Below are 17437 nucleotides of genomic sequence, written 5' to 3'. Positions count from 1 at the left end.
AAAAACAAAACACCATATAATTGTGAAGAGATAGAAAAATTAAAACATTGCATTCGTTTATTTTCCCTCCAGAACTTCAGTCTTTGAGCAACTCTTACATAAATTAAGGCTGGTGGAGGACTACCAGCTGTCGCACCAGTTCTTTAACAAACCTGTGAAGCTTTCACAGGTCTTTATTTACAAATGATACCTTTAACAAATGTGTTTGCATGAAAACTTCCCTCCTCTTCAGACATTATGCACTATATGGTATTGATCTACGACATTAAATGTCAATTATTGAAATTTGCGGCTATAATTGACAAACTGTGGACAACCCACACAATCTTCTTCCGCAGAAAAACATGAACTTTTTCTAGCATATCCCCAGAATGACCCTGTGGATAAGAAATGGTTGAGTTGAGATTGGATCTGTGATCTAATAAGTATGAAATGAGGAAAACCAGCAGGAAACTGGGCCAGAGTCACTATTTTCATCTTGTGTAGCGGAATGCCAAATTAATGTTATTAGATATACAATATTAAAAATTGGAAAAACAGTAAATTTATGCATGCAATCCTTCTCTCGGGACTTTTATTGCATTCAGCAAAAGTGAGTTTTTTTTGTTCTTTTTATTATTTCTTTTTTTTTTTCTTTCTTCAACATGAGGTCAAATCTATCCTGGCTCATATCCGGCTTTGACAATTAAACCTGTGGCGGTAATTAATATGCTGGTTCTTATCAAAAATGGACAAAGATCAAATGCTTGTGTAACCAGTCTGTTTCAAAAAATCTGGTTTATCACACACGGATGCCATTTTTGGAAAGCATTAGGTAACAGTCTGGTTCCAACCTATCTGAAGTGTACTACTCTGGAAGGTGCCATAGAGACCCAGCCAGCAGAGTAAAATATTATTCCCTGGATAAAGTGTTGCCTGCAGTCTGCACTCAAAGGTGGGGCATGCAATTCCTAATGGTGATGTATTTAGCCTGAACACAAACATTAGTCTTTATTTTAGCTTCACCTCAAACCAATTTAAACAGCAGGTGTTCACACTGAATGTGTACCAGTGATGTCATTCTCGCCCCACATATGCCAACTTGCTCAAAACACACAGGCACGCAAAAGCAGAAAGCTCAAGCCGATTTTCGTCACATTGTCAAAGAGGGATAAAATGCTCAACTTTAAACTTTTTCCCCTAATTTTACGTATTCTCACCGTCCACGTGACCTGCACTGAAGTGGAGCTGAGGACCACAGGATTATGCATGTTGACCACAACGTCTCCCAGCTCCTTCTGCACACGACGATGGTCTACTCCCTGCACTGTGGGGCTAATGTCTGAGGGAGAAGGGAAAAAAAGAGAGATGCAGCCACGTAGGTCAAAGATAATTAACACAAATGATTTATTGCAGTTCAGTCTTATCTCCTCACCTTGCGTCCGGACGGGCTCAGACATTGGGCTTGGATCCCCGAGTCCTTGAGCATTCACAGCTCGTATGATGAACAGGTACACGGTGTTTGGTCGTAGGTCCTTGACGGTAAACTCGGTGGTCTTCACGTGGTCGGCCACTGTTTGCCAGCTGTTACTCACAGACTGACTGTAATAAAGAATGAATCAAATTAAACACGCGATAGACTACTGCCTATGTGCCTTGTGTTGCTGATGCTGAGGAAGATAGGCAGCATTTCTCTGCATCTAATAATGCGGCATACATCATTTGATCTCCCGGTAAGCCAGAAGAACATAGGTTTTTCGGACGTATGCGCCACTGCTATGGAGTTCCATGTAAGTGCTGCTCAAATGTTGCTACAAAGTTCCAAAAATAACATGACTTACAGACGCTCCGTCTGCACTGATATGGATTCGCTAATCTCTCCATGTCAAATCCGAATGTAGACATAATGGGGATGTCCAACACTATCATAATGCTCAGGAAGGAGATGGCTCCTGTGGCCCAGAGATGGGCTTTGGTCAAAAATCTGTAGATCTCCCCCAAACACATGAGCATTTCCTCACTCTTACATTGCAGACTTGTTTTGCTTGAACCCGCCCTGACTTGCTTGAATTCCCCACAGAGACCCCGTACATCTGCTGTTGCCATGAAAGTTTGGGTCACTAAGTGTTGCTCGTGGGCATAGGTCACAGACATACCCGAAAGCCTCAATGACATAGGAGGACACTGGGGAACCCGCCTCCGGCCCCGGTTCCCATGACAATGAGATACTGCTCTTGGTAACGTCAGTGACCTCTGGCTTGGAGGGCGGCCCAGGGAGGGCGGTTGTGTTGTGCGACATGAAATCCATGAGGTCAGTGGAGTCTGAGGAAGGGAGAGAGGCTGAATTAATAACTCTCAAACTCAAAGGGAAGGCGCTATGCTTTATACGCCTCAAACTTTTTCACAATTTGTTGGATTACAACAATGAACTTCGCTACAATCGATTGGGATTTTGTCATAGACCAACCGAAAGTTGTGCTGAAGGAAAATGATTTATGATTTTATTTTTTATGTTTGTTTTAGAAATAGCTGAAAAGTGTGGTATGCAACTGTACTGTCCATGTCTAAAGAATTTGAAATTTAAAATTGCTATTAACATAGACTCTCCATTCACTATGACGGAAGTTGAAATATTTCACAGAGAAAAAGATAGCAAAACTTTAGTCTGTAGATGAGCAAAGCTGGTATGAAACACCCCCCTCCAAACACTTACAACTGGATTTGGATCTTGCAGCAAATTGCTCTGCAAAGTACTTACAAAAGTATTTGAATACATACACTTTTCAGCTTTCCTTTCTCACAAAAACAAAAAAAACAAAAAGCAAATCTAAAAACCATGTATTTTCTTTTCACGTTTCAATTATGCATCACATGGTGTCAGGCCTGCCACATAAAATGCCTTTAAAAACAGAGGTTTATGGATGTAAAGTTTCAAAACGTGACAAAAGTTCCAGGAGGATAAATACGCTTCCAAGTTACTGCGGCAGTGTGTTAATCTGTCAGACGGGATATTCCACAGACCTTTGACATCCAAGTAGGCACTCCAAGATGTTTCTCCACTGGAGCTGGTGGCAACACAGGTGTAGAGTCCGGAGTCAGACAGCTGTGAAAGCCACATTATGATTATTATTAATGATATTATTATTATTCAGCTCATATTTAATGTCCTACATGACAGTCTAATTCCGGCGCTGCAACACAACATTAAAAAAACAAACAGTTGGAAGACAGCGCCGCCGATTAAATCCAGCCCATAAATATTTTCCACAGATCCATGTCACACATGATACTGCTTTCAAGTTTGTTCTCTGTCCCCGTGTTCAGCTGAGTGCAACAGCCTTTGTAACTGTGATCCCTGATGGCTTTTACAAGCTCCTGCGTCAGTCTGGGCTTTTGAAGGAGGTTTGCAGCCAGCACTACAGTAAAAATGCATTAACCTCCCCTGGCCTGCATTTGGCACGGGGAAATCTGTAGAGTGGATAAGTGGAAACTTTACCATTGGCCAATGAAAAAAAAAAAAGAGAGAGATGCCATTAAAAGCTCACATTAATTTTCTTAATTGATTTTCTCCAATAGTGGTCACATGCCATTCCCATAACCATCAACATTCCCATATCCAGCGCTGACACAGGAAATGAGAAATACGACGACGATTTTTATTTATTTTTTTAAAATACCGGCAACGTTTAGAGAGACTTACGTCACTCCTCTACCTCCTTCTCCCAAAAGGAGGAAGAAGTGACATAAGAGTGGTGCTTTAATATGACACTGTGTGCAGCGGATTCTCCATTATACCACCACCTTCAGACTCGACTCACCAGTTCCTGTACCCTAGCCCTTGAGTCGAACTGCTGCCTCAGAGATTTAAACCAAAAAGCAGCGTTTAACGACTTATAAAAATCAATACTTGCTATTCATCTTTTAAAAGCAAGCTGACTGCACTTGTCCTTTTGAATTACGCTCGGCTGAGATCACCTGACAAACAAATCTCCCTTTATTCTTCAAAGTGCAGCATCGGATTTGATGCGCAAATAAAGCAATGATAATAATCCAGATTTTGTTGTCCTTCTGGTGGCTTTTGATTTTGAATTAAGATAAGACTCAAGCTTGTGACAAAGCAAAGGATTTCATGTTTTGTTGGGACACATCAGCATTTTTTTGCCTTGTCAGTTTCGTGGAGCTTTTAGACGTTGTCGTCAACGGCAGCGGCTTTCTCCCACCATGTGCTCCATCCAATCACAAGCATTTTTGAAAGTCTCTATTTTCCAGATGGTTTCGACGGAGGACTTCTGAGATTGTTCCGTCTAACAGCCCATCTGCTGCATCAGGTTAGAGGACCTGACAGAACCACTTCTGGGTGAAACTTGTTTTCCTGCAATTATGTTTAACACTTCAGGTTTGACAAACTGAAAGGGATGCTTGTGAAAGCGTCGTGCTCCCCAGCCAAATGCTTTCTATAAAACAGTTTAACCCAGAGTCAGGGGGGACTAAATGATAAGTTATCTCTTATGATTTCTGCTTTATGTTAAGGATTTTTTGGCATCTTTGGATTTGTCAAAATTAGGGGTGAAATCAATTATCGAGACACACAATCTTGTAATTAAAAAAAAAAAAAAAAACAATGAAAAAAACAATAAGCAGAGTCAAAAAGAAACATAAGCTACTATTATTTTTTGGGAAAATCCACTCTAACCCACCCTTGTGTTCTGGATCTGAAGGCTGCCGTGCTCGAGTAAGGAAAATCGTGGGTCTAGTCCAAGCAGATTCGCCCCGTTCTTCCTCCAGGTGACTGTCGGCTCTGGATCTCCTGAGGCCTGGCACCGGAGGACGGACACGCCTCCCAGAGCTTGCGTTTGGTTGGACGGGCCCTGCCGGATGATGGGTGGTGGGCGGCCCTTGGAGGCTGAGGGTAAAAGGCGATGTCAAACGGTGTTATTCAAATTCTTTCATACCACTGTTATTTGGTTTTCATGGAGCAAAACAGCAGCTCGCTCTTCTAACTACTTGTTACGGTTCTGGAAAAGGTAGCTGACCTTCTCGCAAGGTGTTAATTTGCAGCTGCAATAATTACATCAGCGGCTGCACGTCCAACATGTTAGCGACTAGTCTGATGGATTTGTTGTGAGGGGAAGTGACTGTTTTGCACAGCCTTTCTGCATCAGGGTGGTGTACTCATGGCACTGCATCACACACCTTTGAGCTTTAATTACTAGGTGAGGATTAACGATGCTTCACCCGTGGTGCTAATTACCATGGCTTCTTTATAACACCTCTCACACATTCATGCCTGTCCTCCCTCATCCTACTGTGTGACTCATGGCTGCACTTTCTTGTCCCCCCCCTCCATTCGCTAGCAAACACAGATAAAACTAAACTCTGAATTAGCATGCCAAGCCAAACAATGAGGCACTTCCTTTAAAGCTTTTCTTTCTTTTTTTTTTAGTTTTTTTTTTTTAGGGCTTGTTATATCATGCAGGATACAGCCTCCGGACTTTGAAACAGTAATTTCTGGAGTGCCGAATCTCTCTCCTAGCCTCGTAACTACCCCTTGCTTCCAATTTCCTCACCACTGTTATCAAGTGAGTCTCCATTCACAGAAGAGTGTACAGCATGCTCCTGAAGTCTTTTCCTTTATCACAAGTCCCACAGCACAATGAGCCAGACAGCATTTCAAGCAGAATATCAGGTACATGTAAGTGCAGCATAATGTTCTAGAAGGGAAGTCAGGTGCGACTGACTGTTACAGGAGATTAATAGTTTGGTTTTATGTAGAGAGTTGCTTCAGAATGACACTGTGCTGAGAATTCGCTGATGTGTTAAAGAACTCAGTCGTTTCTGGATAAGAGTGAGGCCGCAGGTTTCAACTGGAAAGAGGTGGACAGGTCTACTGCAATGTGGACACTGTTGCAGACTTCCAGAATAAACATGTGGAGAAAAAAAACAAAAACTAACATCTTGAATTTCCAGTCCATCTACTATTCAACATACGACAAAGGTTATGAGATATGGATCGGGAACAAAAGAATTGATGATGGATGGACAGCGAGAGATTTTGAACTTTCTTATCCCTTTTTCACTGGGAGCAAGCAAATAATTTCTTTTTTCAATCGTAAGATTGGTCTTTGCTGGAAAAAGAAGGAACATTTCTACGAAAATATCCTTTCTGTAAGGCAACTCATCATCATCCCAAGTGATTGCAGAGCAAACTACGATATTAAAGTCTTGCTCTTTTTCAGGGGCCACTTCTGTATCGAAATGAGCTTTAACCACCAAAGTAATAAAATGTTTCTGTCAGAAGTAACTCTCACACCCTAGAATCCTTGTTTCTGCTGTTTTTCACTCAATACCATATATGTAAAGCATTAACACCCACATTTTTTTCCCCACATAAACATCTCTTTTCTTTTGCATGATATGATGAAATAGAGTGGCTTTATGAACGTAAGTTATTTTTGATACAAAGATGCTGAACATATGAATAAATGCATATTTTAATCCAGCCAAATGCCATATTTTGAAGTTTAAATCGATTTTGTCAGATGCAAATTTAATTCAGTGATAAATAGTCCATATTTGCCCCTTTAAAAACTTTTTATCCACATGTAAACCCTGTTGTACGATGCGCCACATGATAATCTTAAGTAATTCCACAAATGGAACTCTGCAAACTTCCAAAATCCACCCAGGCCTCAAGCAAACACTCTCCATCTCTGTTTACACCCATCTGTCACAGACGTTTCTCCCATCGCTCGCATTCTACACCTAACATTTTGATATTGATCTGTCTCCTCTGAGTGACAGGACACGAGTCATTCTGACTCCCCCAAAAAAGAAGAAAAAACCCACTTCCACAGATGTTAATTTAATAATGTGTGGGCGACAAAAAAAAAAAAAAAAGCCAAGAAACACATGAAATGAGGAGTGGAAACAACTCCCAGCTGCCAGCGGCTGAGCACTTAATGCTGACATTAAAGCTTTGATAAAAAATAAAATAAAAAAGTGTAAAGTGTCTCTTCACAAAGCAGACATTTTTAAGGGGGTTTTAGACTGTTTCTGCCTTTTAATTTTTCCATCACAGAGAGTTGGAAGTGAAAAGATGACTGAGGGTGACTGGCTTTTAGAACTTAAGAGATCTTTGTCAGGAAACTACAAGTGTGGGCAGATGCTTCTGTTCACCGTCAGCCGTGCTGCAAAGCTTATGTGTTTGTGTTTCTCATGAAATGAAAGCACCAAAGGGATCACAGGTGAAGCTAGACCAACATCAAACACACACTCCATTTATAATGCAAGTAGCTAGCGAGGTGCTAGAGTTTCGTCAATATTGCTGAAGTAGAGAAACGTCGACCCACTAATCAGCGGCTCGGGACTGAAACGAGCACTACTCCGGCAGTAGATCGCATAACTAAAAATCATTTTCTTTTCCTGTAGGTGAGGACGGTGTGCATGTGCTACTGGGTCCCGCCTTACCGTCTGCTACCTCCAGTTGGGCCTTGGCCATGATGCTGCCTGCCACTGTGAGGGCTTGGCAGATGTAGTAGCCTGCATCTGAGCGCTGCACAGATGATATGGTCAGCTCTCCATTTACAGACACAGACACTCGGTCGTCCCCCTGTGCTGGTTGATTGGGAAACAGCAGATCCTACAAAAGCAAACGTTTGGAAAAAAAAATGTAAATTGAGATTAGATGTTTTCTTTTCTTTTTTATAAACAAAACATGTATTGACAGATACATACTACTTTATTATGAAAAATTCAGCTGCACTGGTGAACGTCAGCAGCATAAAAGAAAGCCAAGTCATATTACCGAACTACTGAACTAGCATGATTTAGTTTCTATATAGTTAATAGTGTAAAAGTGTCACAACCAGTTAATCTATTTAGTGTCTTATTCTGATGTGCATTGGTGTCAAAGTTTCAGATGTTCTTCTTGAAGACATGTTTTGAAATCCATTTTGGATGACAATGGAAACAAAGAAATAAGTTTTACAATCAATACATGTCTGCAGAACCTGATATTCTAAAATGCTATGTGCAATCTTGTTGAATAAAGGGGGTCAATGTTTCTTTTGCTTGGTTAGAATTACAGTTTCTCACCAAAGTACTGCTCCTGCTGTGATAACCTGCACTCATGACCATGAAATTGAGGCATCAGGGCTCTGTGCCTCTGCACCCCAGGCGGACCAACTGATGGACAGGAAAGGACATTAGCCTGCTTTCATTATGTCTAATGACGCTAATGCAGCACATGACATTGTCTCTCGCAAAGTGAATTGGCTCGTCAGATGGGCGTGGATTGATAATAAATGACCACTTCATTAAATATATGTGGAACAGAACCACATTCTGTTCTGACCTGGGTTGATCCTTTTAGTCGAAGCTGTTTCCTTTTTAATCCAAACATTTTAGCTAAAGCGCTAGCTCTTTATGGACGTCGGTTTGTGCACCAACGGTTGAAGCAAAAGAGAAATGTGCCACATATTCTGAAAGTTGAAATCAGCGAGAGTGAGAGGTTTAACGCTTATGTTTTGGTAAGTCTGATTAAAGTCACGTCATACACTTAATCTCTTCATTTATATTATCTATTCTTTTATTTATAGTGTATTTACCTGGACTTTAAGGCATTTTGCTTCAACTGTATAGGAAGATGCTCCAGCATCACTTTTCTACACCTTTGACCCTCAAGCATTCACAATTTGATCAACAGATGAAATGGGCTGGCACAGATTTTTCCACCCCATGAATGCTGCAGGTCTCATATGTAATGCATAGCTCGCATGTGGACATCATAGCATCAACACAATTCAAATTCTTCAACAATGATGCTAAAACAACATTATTCAGTTTCATACCATTGAGCGAAAACACCTGGCTGACAGAACCTTGCAAGCAAAAGTCAAAATGGAATTCAAATTTTCCAAATATAAATTACTAAGCAAAATATTTTCTGACGTTTTGGTGGTATTAATGTTTCATTGAAGTGCCGTTGTTGGATGATCAGCTGATATTTGAAATTGTAAAGAAAAGAAATATGGTGATGTCACTGCAAAAGTAATGGACCTTATCCTGTATATTTTGGGATTAGGGATTTAATTTCACACCCTTAATCCCACTATCAAAAATGGAGCAGCGACAATAGAGATGCTTCAATGCATTACCGGACCTGATTACAAAATCCCCAAAAATCTCTTCACTTTAGAATATAAATAGTCTTTTACATTGATTTAAATAAATCTGATGTGTGTTTACTTGGATTTTCAACATCACATGTTGATTTAAAATTTTTCCCAATCAGCGTTTTGACTTTTCTTATACTGTCTAGATGATCAATCTAATACTTCTACATAACAGATGAGCCAACTTGGTCAAAATGCCAAAGCGTTAAAACTACTAATTTTAGGAATTTATTAAAGCTACAAAAGTTCACAAATTGTGTTTTAAGGAATATTCATTTAATATTTGCGACGCCATTCCTTTTTTGATAAATCAAAGAGTTCTTGATATTGAGATATAACTAATCTAAGTTAGTCCAGATGCCACAAAAACACTGGTCTTTTGCCACAATTTCAAAATCGGGGCCATTTTCTGCATTGAACTGTTACAGTACATCTTAAGCCTAAAGATGTGATGACTCAAATACTATTAAAGAATAGAATTGCAGATAATACGAGTCAAAATAAGAGTCAAATACTATCAAAGAAGATCCAAAGTTAATATTTTCTACTCAAATGTTTGGAATTTTTTTTATAAAATGCAGAAACAAAGTAGTTGCCCTGTTGTCCCTCCACAAACCTAAGTTAAGTCTTGAGCCTTTAGAAGACAAGTCAAAGTCTGTAGAAGACAAGTCTAAGTCAAGCTTTTAAACTTGACAAGTCTAAGTAAAGTATGAAAGCTTTATTTTTCCAACTCAAGCGCCAACCTCTTCAAATTGCTCACCTTGCTGCCTTCTCTTTGCCAGAAGACTGTTGGCTGAGGTTTGCCTCTGGTCACACAGGGAAAGGTAGCCGTCCGTCCCTGAGCCACAATCTGGTCCCGAGGTCGCACCACAAACTGAGGTGCCTCTGAGTTTGAAAATGAACAAAAACAAAACAAAACAAAAAAACCATAAAAAGGCAAAGTATTCTAGTAGACGTCTCGTTACCGTTAGACTATATCATGAGTATGTGTATCTCTACTAGACGAAGAGCTGCAAGCTAAAGGATTTCATGCACTGGGTGTTTTCTTTTCATTGAACTAGTTCTTATTTCTACTTTTCAAACAAGCCACTGAAATGTCATAAATTTTCAAACGTCGTCTCTATTGTAGTGTTTGAACTATGACACGTCAACCACACCTGAACCCACATACTGGAAGAATTCAGAATATACATATTAAGTTTTCCAGTGGAAGTCAGAGGTTGATAGAGCAGATATGCATGTCTTAAAAAAAATACTTGATGACTGTGCTTGTGGAATGCAACAAGAGCTCATGCATACTGAACATGTCTGTGATTGAAAAATAAAAACAACAAAAACGAGAAATAAAATAAGCTCATGCACAATGGGATCACCTCTTACTTACCAACGGGGCGAGCTGGTGACACAACAATGGTGTGGGTGACATTGACACGCAACACAGAGAGAAGGAAAGCAGAGGAGCAGAACAGAGGGACAGGAAAAGAAAGAAATGAAAATCAGAAATGAATGAAATGGAGCTGGGTTTCCATCCATGAAGCTCAGGGACAAGAAGGGTAACTCTGTCACCAAAGCAGGGGATGGCATGGAGTCTAACCCTCACAGCAATACAGAAAACCACAATCCAAAATTTATTAAAAAATAAAAAATAAATACATGTATGCAGTTGAAAGATCTGTTTGATAACCAAACAGATGTGCAGCGTGTGATACAGACCTAGAACAAAAGGAGATTTAAAGACCAATAAATAAAATCAAACCAACTGAATAGAGATTTTCAATAACTATATTTAGTATGAGCTGATAAGAGACTGCCATGGTAAAAAAAAAAAAAAGCAATGGTTTGAGTGAATCCCTGAATTCACACCAAAAATATGCTTTCTGCTGTTAAAATACAAATTTCAATAATTTAATTAGTATTAATAGTGAAATTAAAGGTATATGATTTTTTTTATCATAACATATATTTATTTTTTAAACACATACTTATGTAAACACTTTCTAAATTTAATAGTTGTGTTCAAGTCAATAAGGCACCAAATATTTTACTTTTTGCCGTTGTGCTTTTCATATAACAACACAATAACAAATGGATCATTCAACCCATATCATAAAGTTAATTAGTTACTTTATTACTATGTACCATTTTCTCAGATAGTCACCCTTAAGAAATAGTGTGCTGAATAATTCAAGTTGTTTTGAAGTTATTAACTTTTAGAACCTTCATGTATCTCGATGGAGGGACACAAACAATGTGTAATTACCGTCACTGGCATTAAAGGCTTTTTTAAAATGATGGACATTGGGAATACCTGACAAAACTAAGCTCCCAAATTCCAATGGAGTATCATGTTAATAGCCAAACTATCAACAAGTCATATCGAAACATGAGAGTAAACGTGCTATTGTTAGCCAGGCAAGTTATCCAGATGAAAAAAAAAAAAAAAAAAGAATTGTCATCTGTAACTTTCTTGAAAGCCTTAGCTGTATGTGTGGAGTCAGAAACAAATTATGAATCAAAAAAGAAATATAACGTTTTGCAAGTTTTGAGAGACATATTGTGACCTTCCCAAAAACATGGCTAAAAGAAACTTTGGTAAAAAGAAAAAGAAAAACAGAAAGAATATATATATATATATATATATATATATATATATATATATATATATATATATATATATATATATATATATATAAAGAGAGCACCAGCAGTTGCCCACCTCTGATGGTCAAGTAGGCCGAGGCCTCGGCTTTACCCACACGGTTCTCTGCTACGCACGTAAACGTCCCTTGATCGCTGACAGATGCCTTTTTTATCCTCAGCAGGGAGTCCTCTCTGTCATATCTGATGTCATACCTGGAGAAGCGGTGTGAGACGTTAAACATTACAAGTGTATTCCAAATAAAGACTCTAAATCATGTAAATACAAATTCAAAAGTTATTTCTGTGAAGCAAAACAAACATTACGGTGTGCAAACTTGTGTGTGTGAGACGTTTTGCATGGAAGCTCTAAAAAGGAAGTGTCATTTTTTTGATAGAATAACAACAGACTTTCTCAGGCAATTGCTGGGGATGGGATGAAAAGAAGAGCAATTAAACTCAGAGATGAAGGCGCAGAAAAATGAAAGGGGCTTTCAGCTAGAACTCTTATTGTTCCACTATTTCAATATTCATAAAGAGCCCACACTGTAGTGTGGGTTGTTGTATAGTTCATGAGAGTGTGTGTCTCTGCGAGAGAGAGAGAGAGAGAGAGAGAGAGAGAAAGAGAGAAGAAGAAAGAGAGAGAAAGAGAGAGAGAAGGAGGCACAGACAAACAGTCTGACAATAAGGGAGTGGCACAGTCTGACAAACTGAATGTGATGATTGGCCCAAGCAGTAAAACATAACTAATTCATAGAGATGTTCCATGTATTTGAGTGTATCCATCAGCGAAGCAAACGTGAGACGGCAGCAGCGCAGTTAAGAGTGAGAGAACCATCTCAGCCAGCCGAGTTTAGATAAGCGTCTCGAAGGGCCAAGAGACGAAATGAGTAGGGGAGCAAGGAGTTAGGTCTCCCTCTCCTGGGTCCCCTTTGGCATGAAAGATCTTGTGAAATTGTCTAGCCAGCCATACTGATTCAAAGATGGAAGACAAGTCAGGCAGAGAAATGCTACAGAGGGTGAGAAAAAGTCACATTCGAGAAAAGATGTTCCAAAAGGGTGTGGGCAGAATATCGATGTGGGGGATGGGTTTGGTGGGGGTAGTTATGGAGGTCCATCCAGAGTCTGGTGAGGACTCCATTCACAGCGCATCCCTGACCCAGATACATATGTCCCAGGAGGCTGGTAGGTTTTGGAAAAGAATGAAAGAAGTGAAAGGAGGAAAGTGAGGGAAACTGGTTCTAGAAGTAGGACATAGTTTACAGTCAGAGGGTGCAACCCAGGTTGGTCAGCAGGCTGCCAGACACAGAGCCGAGCAATGGTCGTCTGAAACATATCAGCCACGACATTATTACTAATAACTGCTCAAATTAAAAACATTCACCACTCTGTTGCAGTGGCGTCCCAGCGGTTTGTAGGAGAATATGAGCAACATGCTAAAGGTAAACAGGAACATTAAAACAGGTGTGACAGAGAAAAACAGAATAAGGTTGTTGAGTGGCGCAAAATTCTTCAAAGGAGTCAGGAGAAGGAGAATTAGTTCAACGGCAGCTGGGGAAAAAAAACACTTTGCTGTGTGAAGATGAAGCAAGGCGTCCACTTTGTATTAAATGCTTGTATATTACTGGATTTTAATAATGGTCTGACAGAATAGCTGGAGATAACAAAGCATCACAGTTTATTCTATGTGCTGCTCCATTGACCACTACTGCCTTGCTTTTATATCCAAAAGTCTTTACTATATCCCTGAACAATAGGAGGACATAACCTGGTCTTTTGTTTCAGTTCTGCAGCTTGTTGTACATTGTTACTGTGACGGGTTCCACCATGATGAACCCTTTTTATTGACCAAATATGCTAGCAAAATATAGATAAGCTAACAGCGCAACAGAGCACCCTGCCAGCAACTGGCATATGTTTTCAAAAGGTTGAATTGCCTTTAAAGACATGTCTCAATTTGGTCAAAAAGTGAAAATAATAATTGCAATAGACGTTGATGGTTCGTAGACACGGCACATATTTCCATTTCAGTTAAGACATTCAATTCGCTATTTCTTTAATGAATTTTCTATTGATTTCCTGAGCCAGCAGATAACATCTGACTGCAGCGTCAAATAATAAGACATGTTTCTAACAAGAAAGAGAAAACCACTCGATATTAGGAGGGTGGTCATAATATTATGGCTGATCAGTGTATTTAATGTTGCCCACTGTTATGGATTAGCCCCCACAAAGTCCAACAATGACTTGAAATTATTAATATCCAGTCCATCTGTAAGAGTGTTTGGTGAGACATTCTGCAGTAAATTCTGATATCAGTTGTGTGTGTTCTTACACTGGATTGCATCATGTTGTACTGTAGAGGCCTCATATGGTTTGAATTACACGAGCATCCACACATCACATCCCAGACACACACACACACACACCCATTTCTCAAACTTTTGTGTGTTATTTGAGCAGAAAATGTGCTGCTAATTAAAATGTTTGACATGCGTTTTCGAATCCTGAATTTTAAGTATCATTCTTTAATTGTCCTAACACTTAGAAGTGCTTAAATGTTCTCATTTTCACTGCTGCAGTGCTCACCGACAGACGTGCTTATTATGGACTGCACACATTCACTCCCGGCCCTCACCTGCCACGAGGAACATCCACATCCTCTTTTTTCCAGCGCAGAGCAGGCGGCGGGTCACCATGGACCTGACATCTGAACTCCACACTCTCATCAACCAGAACCACCTGGTTCACAGGGCGCTGCATAAATGCTGGTCTTTCTAAATGAGGATCGCATACAGCGTAGGTGTTAATTAGGCAAAGGGGTTAAATGTTGTCGGTGCATAGAGAGCGAGTGAATATTTCTGCACTTAGCCGGTTTTTACATTATACACCGAGTGGAGAAGAGATTTCCTACCGTATACTGAAAGTTGTGCTTTTTCACTTTCCCTTTCTCCAACCATGTTAGAGGCCACACACACATATATCCCTGTATCGCTCTTCTTAGTATTTGAAATGGTCAGCTTTCCTCCTCGGACCTGAAGAAGGCAAAATTAGCTAACCAGTTCAAAGCAAAATATGTTAAACCGCAACACATTATTAACGTAAACGTAAGGTTAACATGCAGTTTTTCATTAAACAGCAAACAAGATGATTGACATGTTTCTATGAATTTTTCGTTTTGTTTTTTTTTTAGGTTGGCAACATAGCTTCACATTTTATTCGTCTTTGTTGTTACCACCATGTCCGTTTTTGGAAAGTGAACCCACCATGATCCTGTCATCCTTGAGATCCAGTTGAGTTTTGTCTCTTCGCCAGAATACGGTCGGCTCAGGATGCCCGCGCGGAGGCTGACACTCAAAACTCGCAGTTTCCCCAACCGCCACCACCACGTCCTGCGGGTTCTGACGGAAGTCATCTCGCAACACTAGAATCGAAAGCAGATGTAACACATAATCCTATTTTAAATGTAATGATGTATGATTTCTTTAAATATTTGACTTCCTCCAGCTGGTTTTGGAAATCAAAAGGTCACTCTTAGAATAAGTGATCTTTTCTTTAGCAAGTATTTCACAGTTTTCTAAAATAGAGGCCAAGCCCTGGTGGTAGATTGCAAAGTGCAAGTGCATACAGCAGACACATAAGAGAAAGACATAATTCACAACAAGAGAAATATCACACATAAAACGTCTAAATCCATCTACAGGCTAAGTAGCAAGTTCCTACAATTAAGATTAAACATTTCAAAATTAAAAGAACAAAAAATACATTGACATCTGACTTAGCTTTACTGGTCAAAGTTTTTAAGTTTGTAATGTATATGTTAAAAAAATCAGTAAAGAATTCACCAAAAAAAATAAAATAAAATAAAATCTTCATATTTCATACAACCACACAAGGTGACCTCTCCATTTTTTTTTGAGAAAAATCCCCACAGTTTATTACCTTCTAACTATAAACTAGTTTCCTTTAGTTTGAGTTTATTGAATGTAGTGTAATAAAAGAAAAAGCTAAATTATATACAAAGAAATAAATTTAAAACAACCTTCAATATTGCAAACAGAGCAGATGTAAAAGAGTCAAAAGACACATTTTCTATATAATTTATGTCCTCTGAAGCTTATCAAAAAAGGAAAAAACAAAACATGTACTGGTTAAGAATAATGATTGATGCTCATGTGATAAGTATGAGTTAAAAAAAAACAAAAAAAAACTTGCATGTAATCTCTGCTTTGGTAAATATAAGCAGCTTGTGGTCAGTGAAAATATTTATGAGCCGAGCCACGAGCCAGTGATGTTTTAAAGCCTTATATGCCAACATCAACTCAGGGGTATAAGAAGGTTCACTGTGGGCCTCAAACTGAAGGCTGTCCATAATAAAAGTACTGCAAAAAATGTTTCAGTGATAAGATTGAAAGAAATCAGTTGTTTCAATAAAATCACTAGTTTGGTTGAGTCTGTTTTTCTGACGAAACCTTGGAAAGGAAAAAGCAGAGCCTGTTCTTTTGCAAGCAGACACGGAATCAGGCCCTGGATTCCTGAAAATGCATTTGCAGTACGCTGCGTACAAATTTGAAAAGAAAGTACAAGTGACTAAGGGTATCAACTGGATCAAACAGTCCTTCATAAAGACCTGTGAAATAGCAGCAAGGCCTCTTTTAGGAGGCGCACATTTCAAAACATCTCAGTGATAGCAACAAATTTCAGAGACTTGTTCCAGCACAGTTATAGTACTTGTTTCAAAAAAAATAAATAAATAAATATATATATATGGAAACTCCTTCATTACTCTCTGCAAGGAATCCACACCAGTTGGAAGGAGGGCGACGACTATTTTATATAAAAAGAATAGCTCTCAAAGCCAAGCGTGGGTAAAATATAACACTATTCCATTTTTATCTCACATCTACACACTTTTTAGTTCATTAGAATTCCATTTTGAACACTTTTATCATTCCCAAGTCAACATTTTCATTTATCTAAGAATATCTGCATCTTATTTTCATTATTCCAACAGTACGTGTCAAACAATTACCGCACAAGCCAAGAGAACGCATCCTGACCAGATGTATGAGGTAGTTAAGGTGAAGTTAAAAGGAACAAATCTTCAAAGCTCCATAATGCTGTCAGAACTGCTAAACAAATATCTGTTTAAAAGCTGCCGCCGCTTTAAGTAGCTGCAGGAAAGACTGCACTGTACGCCGTCGTTGGGATTAGGTTTAAAAATAGAGATTGTACGTTGGATCCTGCAATAATTTGTAACTCCTTAGCATTAATAGCTTGTGACATGTTGTTTTTGCGCAAAGCCTTGCTGTAGGCCCGTTTTAAATAATAAAGAGCAGTGTGTGACATCAATCACAGCCGTAAAAATAAAATACTGATGCGTCTTACCTTTTCTCATCAAAGAGCTATGGGCTTCTGCATAAAAAAAATAAAAAATAAAAAATAAAAAAATAGCAGCAGACTGTCATTTCTGCTTTAACGTATGAGGAATTAATGAAAACTGGGAGAGATTAATTATATCTCACTGTAAGTGATAGTTTGTAAAACTCCGAGCAGCATAAACCTGCATGGTGCTCAGTCTGCCTTTTATCCTCATTAATGCCATAAATTGTTCTGTAGATATACCGTAGCATGAATTCCAAGTCCCC

The 17437-nt window shown here is 39.1% G+C and overlaps 1 protein-coding gene across 1 annotated transcript in view; it reads right to left on the bottom strand.

Moving 5' to 3' along the window:
- The window catches only part of LOC106942279 (roundabout homolog 2-like), a gene marked incomplete at its 5' end in the record, with an annotated part of 26295 nt that extends 11082 nt beyond the window's left edge, over positions 1–15213 (bottom strand). The window contains 12 exons of the mRNA XM_015025523.1: positions 1200–1321; positions 1415–1581; positions 2136–2301; positions 3001–3082; positions 4677–4882; positions 7447–7618; positions 9913–10037; positions 10537–10548; positions 11869–12005; positions 14428–14566; positions 14704–14824; positions 15056–15213. Of these exons, the coding sequence (XP_014881009.1) occupies positions 1200–1321; positions 1415–1581; positions 2136–2301; positions 3001–3082; positions 4677–4882; positions 7447–7618; positions 9913–10037; positions 10537–10548; positions 11869–12005; positions 14428–14566; positions 14704–14824; positions 15056–15213 (1607 nt within the window). The remainder of the gene's footprint in view (positions 1–1199; positions 1322–1414; positions 1582–2135; positions 2302–3000; positions 3083–4676; positions 4883–7446; positions 7619–9912; positions 10038–10536; positions 10549–11868; positions 12006–14427; positions 14567–14703; positions 14825–15055) is intronic.
- Between the last annotated feature and the right edge of the window lie 2224 nt (positions 15214–17437).

This window comes from Poecilia latipinna, unplaced genomic scaffold, assembly GCF_001443285.1.
Source record: "Poecilia latipinna isolate Pla-1442-1.1 unplaced genomic scaffold, P_latipinna-1.0 Scaffold4156, whole genome shotgun sequence".
Taxonomy (NCBI): Eukaryota; Metazoa; Chordata; class Actinopteri; order Cyprinodontiformes; family Poeciliidae; genus Poecilia; species Poecilia latipinna.
The sequence above is the reverse complement of the archived record's forward strand: the minus strand, read 5'-3'. Positions and strand labels throughout refer to the sequence as shown.